At 42.8% G+C, this 6,158-nt stretch overlaps 1 protein-coding gene across 2 annotated transcripts; it reads right to left on the bottom strand.

The window, feature by feature from the left end:
- Nucleotides 1-1,797: 1,797 nt before the first annotated feature.
- Nucleotides 1,798-6,158, bottom strand: si:dkey-12e7.1 (uncharacterized protein LOC557553 homolog). Of its 2 annotated transcripts, none has more exons than XM_035665674.1 (3): nucleotides 5,709-6,158; nucleotides 4,389-5,027; nucleotides 1,798-3,654 (listed from the first exon to the last, which is right to left on the bottom strand). In XM_035665674.1, exons 2-3 carry the CDS (start codon nucleotides 4,950-4,952, stop codon nucleotides 3,067-3,069), a joined length of 1,152 nt encoding a protein of 383 aa, XP_035521567.1. In that variant the 5' UTR covers nucleotides 4,953-5,027; nucleotides 5,709-6,158; the 3' UTR covers nucleotides 1,798-3,066. The 2 variants fall into 2 exon arrangements, with proteins under 2 accessions (XP_035521567.1, XP_035521568.1); XM_035665675.1 differs by having other exon boundaries at nucleotides 5,904-6,158.

Genomic DNA, 6,158 nt, shown 5'->3' with positions numbered 1-6,158 from the left:
CCAGGTGGAGGGGAGCCCGAGCGAGGCCACATTCCTGCTTCGAATTATACATGAACAAAGATTAATGAGCTGTTAGGGACGTAATGATGTTTATGACAGTTGTCAGAGTACTTTTTGGTTTTGTGCATTTGAAAAAAACCTTATAGTGAATTCCCCACAATAAAAACCCCAGAAACAATTCCCTTGTGCTTACTTAAAACAATGTTGTTTGACAAAGGCTCAATCATTTTATTAAGTGAAAAAAATGTTCATCACCCAGATGTTGCAACATCTGTCTAAATATCAGGGTCTTCTACTCACACACTGTGTGTGTGTGTTGCTTTCAGGAAGGAGAAAGCAGGAGGCAAGTTCTGGGATCGAAGCAGACATCTGTTAAATTATTCATGTTTCTCTGCTAAACTTTACACACACACACACACAAACATACTAATGGCAAACAAATTAAGATTGAGTCCAATTCTTTATGAAGAATCCTGTGAAATATTCTACACTCATAAGTTTCATCATCATATCATTCGTATCATCAAACATACATCGATATGTTCCAAAGAGGACAAATACCCTCCATCACACATCTGCTACTAGTAACAAGTACTGGAGTGAAATGGTGTTACACTAGTGCGTATGTAAACACAAGTTGATGTAGTAAGACCTTTGGGAGAGAGATCTGATGGCCAAAGCTTTGACAATAGGGACCTCTACTGATTAGGAGAGTAACTGCAAAAGCACTGATTTCATTCCTCAGCTGTCAGGAGCACAAACAGTTGAGGCTCATGGTAGAAAGAAAATGCAAAGAAAACTTCACATACATAAGAAATACATGGAATCATACGGAATCCGTGATCACAAACTGACACTTTTCCCATGTATGAAACAGCTGGAATTTGGTCACTTGCTTGCTGCAGTGATTGGAGCAGCAATAACCTTCCATGACAGCAATGGAAATATACAGAAGCCCCGAGAGGGCAAGTGAGAACAAAAACATTCTGATGATCCATTTTATAAGTCTGTTTTTTAAGTTATAATTGTTGTCTTTATACCTTAAGAACAGGTGAAAAAGGTTTTGCAATGATAATCTTTCCTAATTTTCTAAAGTTCTTAATTTAATAATACGTTTCTTGGTTTTTTTTTTTGTTTTATCTGTGAAATATTTGCCAGTAACAGATCATTTGAAAAAGGTTTTGACAGGTAAATAAAACTTGTTAAGTGAATTTTTGTAATACTCATTGGATCACCAGAATGTTTCTTACTTGTCTCTTAAGGCTTCCATAGAAATGTGCAAAAAGTTTCCAAATATCACAAGTTGAGGAATTCCTACATTAAGACAGGCAGATTAAATGCTTTAAAACCTCATAAAATCCTTACATTGTCCGCTTTAGGAGAATCACACACACAATGACTTCATACACATTAACAATAAAATAAAAGGAGTAGTCAAGAAAAAAAAAATGTTGGGTACAAACTGGTCCAGCACTGAAATGAACTCTCCGTCAGCTGTGCTGCATTCCTGACAGGTTGTGATTAGAATTACACCATCCTAATACTGCCAGTCTGAGTGTGTCAAGTATTCAGCAGCCAAGTCAGAGTGGCTATTCCGAACCAGGCTGGGGCTCAAAATGAGACTGTCTACAGCAGTGGTTCCCAACCGCTTTCCTAAAGGGACCCCTTTTTCTATCATTGAGTAAACTGACTTAGTGCCATAATTTATGGGTATTTCATATTATATTTAAACTGTACAATGAACCCAAACAGTGAACTCAGTATCTGCAGGAAGTTTGTGTAAAAGGAGTGATTTGGATGAATTCTGAGCAGATTATTTCCTGTTTTAGACTTTAGACTAAACTTTTTATATTTTTACTTTTATTTATTTTACATTTTCTTCATAGAAGTGAACTAAATGCTGAGATATAGGCCTACTGTGTGTAATTCTTTCTACCACAACTTAAAATCAAGATGGACTCGCGACCCCATGAAGATTTGGCGATCCCCAGGTTGGGAACCACTGGTCTAGAGGACTTGATTCTGCTGACTCAGTGTCAGCACCCATCCATTTTGAGACACTTTTAGGTCCTGTACTGGTCCTGTCTTTACTTTCCACAGATCATTTGATCTATGTCGTGTTACTAACATTCAAATGTTTTATTTAGAATACAGTTAATGAATGTATTTCATGAGCATATGATCGGATTAAATTCAGTTTCAAATATACTACGTGTGCACAGCTGGTCTCATCTGCCGTTTGGTCAGTTTTCCAGTAAAAGGCTCATTTTCTCTACAGCCATTCAAATGGAAGCAGTAGATGACTGTCTCTGAGGATAAATGCAACTGAATTCAACCAAAATGATAACAATGGTTACATTTACAATACAGTACATGTCAGTTTTCTACAATTGAGAAAGCATTATACTTGGCGCTCTGATACTGAGAATAAAGTATTTTGAGAATAGAAGCGTAATATTTTGAGAGTAAATTTGAAATATTCCGCTATATTTTAACACTCTGACCGGGCTGACTCATAATATTACGACTAATTGTTAAAATAACGACTTTTCATTCTTCTCTCATTACATAGCAAATATTTTAAAAATAAACTCAGGACTTTATTCTTGAAATGCAAGAGCTCCTTCTCATTCTTCTTCTTTCAGAGCATTTCAACTTTTTTTCACAAAATGTTTCAGGGCTTTCTTCTTGACAACGTCTTCTTGAAAATACAACTTCTTTTTCTTTAACAGCGGCCCTCGTGCTCATCAGCTTTGTCTTTGAAGAGGCTGAGTTTAAAAGGCATTCTCCACAACTCTAAGTGGCCATTACACTGTCATCTAGTCTTGTTTTCTCCACACATGGGCCATGCACACTCGGCTCAGGTAGAGTTGTACTTAGTGTTCAAACAACATGCAGTCCTTTGATTTCACTTCAAGTCTCAGTTTTATCTGCAAATATGTGCAAATATGTGTGAGTACAGTCATTCAAATCGGGATAGAAATGGTGTGTGTAGAAGCAGTATATTGCCTTCTACCAACCAATGACCAGCTATGGAATGTTCTTCCTCTAATGTCACACATCTGGCTACCACAGCCAGCTGTCCAGATGCTGAACACAGTAACAGGACTGTTCCAGGATGGCAGACAGCTCCCCATAGCTCTCCTCTCTCCACGTGGGGAGTAGCCTCTCGTTGTTGAGGGCTTGGAGCTTTGGCGTCCCCTCCCGGAGGACGTGGTACAGGCAGGGCCACCGGCTCTGGATCCTCAGCCTGGTCCTCCGGTCCAGTGTGATGCCGCGGACGATCTTTTTTGCTCGAAGCTCGCGCAGGGCGGGCAGCTTCAGGCAGGAAAAGACCAAGCCCCGGCTGGGCGACACGTCCAGGAACTCCAGGGCTTGAGACTCCAGAGTGTACGAGATGCCCAGGTTCCTCAGCGGGACCAGGATGTGTAAAGTCAGAGACTTGAGGTTAGGCAGGGATTTGGTTAGGGTCTGCAGAGTCGAGGGGGTCACTCCTTTAAAGACCCAGAAGTATTTGAGCTCGAGGACTCGGAGCTGCTGGAACTGGGTGAGCAGCGACACGGAGACATCCGACCAGTCGAAGTGTAACCGCATCTTGGAGATGCGCGGGCAGCTGTGGGTGAGTTTGGTCAGCAGCTCCTGGAAACTGGTCACCTGTCAAAATAACGCATTTAAAAATCAACCGGTAGCAATAGTGGGGAAAACAGTAACATTAGCCGAGTTGCATTGATCTGAAAAGACTTTATCATTAACGTGAACTGTGTTCTCACATATTTGCTGACAGTGAACATGAGAGAAAGACAGGCTTCTTCAGGGGCGTGTCCACAGTTTTTCTGGCTGGGGTGGCACAAGATTGCAAGTCTCAGCTTTCCAGTCTGTCCAAATGTATGCAATTCCAATACAGTTTATGGACTCCAGTATGCAGCAATATTCAAATATTTCAAATATTCTTTCCATTTAATGGTTTACTCAACAGAGAACACATCTGAAAAAAAGGGAAGATCTGTCATCTTTGCCTGATAATGACTTAAATCATTACAAAAATTGCTACTGATTATTTTTGGTTGATCAACTCGACTATTTTGTTTCAGCAGTGCGTAATATTACTTATTGCTTTTATGTCCGCCAAGGGGGGTGTACAAGGGGGTGTGTATGCAGTACAGGGGGAGGAGGAACAGGTAAAAGCTGCACGCTGCAGGCTGGTTTTATGTAAGAAATGGTTTGCCCGTATTGGTATCAGGTCTCATCATTTCTTCACACAAGAGGTGATAAGATAATTCTTACAAATGGAAATGGGTACGCAGTTTGGGATTAGCAGGGTGATAAACATGAGTGTGCACTGTGTGTGTGTGTGTGAATCTGCCTGGTGCCGTTTTCATCTGAGTTACCTGGTCCATCTTGGTAATGCTGTCCTGGTGCGAACTGGAGCTGGAGTGGACCCTGAGGTCCAGCGGCTCCAGAAGAGTAAAGGTCCAGTTAAGGTCCAGGTGGCTGAGGTCTCTGCAGTGGACGTTATCCAGCAGGTGACTCAGCAGCTCGCCCCACTTGTTGCAGCGGTCCCCCAGGTCGAAGCTGGCCTTCAGCGTGAGCAGGCTGGCCCTGCGGGAGATGAGGTGGTGGGTGTAATGGTGCACCCAGGATTTCCACCTCTCGAACTCGCGGTTGGAAACGAGCAGCCCCTCCTGACCCAGGTGAAAGACGCCGCGGCGGGAATAGTCCGCCACCCGCCACAGCTTCCAGGAGCGGACGATGCAGCTCCAGCTCAAGCAGACCAGAGCGCAGCTGCATTTATCCACCTCGTTCAGGAAGGACAGCACGTGCAGCTGGCACTCCACCGGCAGGAAGTTGAAAGGAAAGTAGTCGTCCACGGTTTTCCGCCGGCTGCTTACTGGGACCAGGGGCTTTTTTCGTGGTGACATGATGACGGTTGAGGAAATGATATTGGTTGTCATTGGCAGAGTTCAGAATCTCCACCGGGTGGTCTTGTGGTCTGGCTTTGCCATAAATACCTCTCTCCTGGTGATGTACTGAAGATAAAGAAAGTAAACAAAGAGAAATGTATTTAAGATCTTTTTTTTTTTTTTTCTTTTTTCAAATTTTAGTCAAGACAAACTTTATTTATATAGCCCAACATCACAATTTTCCTCGGGGGGGCTAAACAATCTCTACAACATTCAAAACCCAATGTCCTTAGACTGACTCAATTTGGCTAAGGGGAAACTGGATGAAGGGAAAAACTGGAAGAAAGCTCAGGAAGAGCTGCAGGGGAGGGATTCCTCTCCCAGGACATGCAATAGATGTCGAGCACAGAACAAACCAACAGAATCACATTATATACAAACACTGATGACACAAGCTTCCAACTCAAAGGGTCTTTATATCTTTCTCGGCTCTGACTGGTTCTTTTCCTCCGGGCCCCGTGGATTCTTACAAATCCCATTAGGAGCACTAGGAGGAGCCAGAGGAACCTGATTGTTCCACAGAGTATCTGTCTCATGTTCTCCTGTCAGGATATAGGGAAAGTTTCAGTGAATATGACAAAAAAAGTGATTTTGATAAAGCTTCCCTACTGCAGCTTTTAAGTCTTACGTCCAAACTTGTCGTCGTTATTTATAATGAACAGGGAAGGTAAACAAGCTTTCCTCAAGAGTTGTAGCGTTAGCACCTCTAGCCTGTTTAAAACAACGTCATGTGATCACTGTGCTCACTTTGATCGCCGTATTGAATCAGTTCGCTTCAGGGACACTTCGGTCTGTAACATGACTCGGGTCCTCTGGCAGCGCCGTTATTTTGCTCTCCTTTGCTGTTAGTTATCTCCCAGCTTCTGCCAAAACGACAGGGACACACCCAAAGACTTCTCCCCTCACGGGCTGTAGAGGGGATCATGTGTGTGGTGTGGTTACCTTTTGGTGGAACAGGCTCCCTCCCCGTCCTCACTTTCTAAGCTAACCTGCTAGAAGCTAGCAGAGAGGAGACAAAGGAGTTTGAAATTAAACCTTATTGCTACGCATTGTTGTATTTCACAGAACTAGCGTTATATCCGAGAGTATTAGTTCCTACAAGGCCCAAATGTTAAAAACTGTAAAGAACAGTATTCAGTAACTAGGCCGGCTAGCTGCCGAACAGCTGAGCTATGTTGTTGTTTTTGTTGTGGCTCG

Source organism: Morone saxatilis, unplaced genomic scaffold (genome assembly GCF_004916995.1).
Source record: "Morone saxatilis isolate NCDOM2014 unplaced genomic scaffold, NCSU_SB_2.0 Contig2, whole genome shotgun sequence".
Classification (NCBI taxonomy): Eukaryota; Metazoa; Chordata; class Actinopteri; family Moronidae; genus Morone; species Morone saxatilis.
Note: the sequence above shows the minus strand (reverse complement) of the source record. Positions and strands in the feature narration are given on the sequence as shown.

What these genes read in the sequence shown, in the direction of transcription:
- si:dkey-12e7.1 (XM_035665674.1), bottom strand. Translation starts at nt 4,952, where the DNA reads ATGACAACCAATATCATTTCCTCAACCGTCATCATGTCACCACGAAAA. An exon ending in GCATTACCAAGATGGACCAG is followed by an intron (nt 3,655 to 4,388) that starts GTAACTCAGATG and finishes TTATTTTGACAG; the next exon opens with GTGACCAGTTTCCAGGAGCT.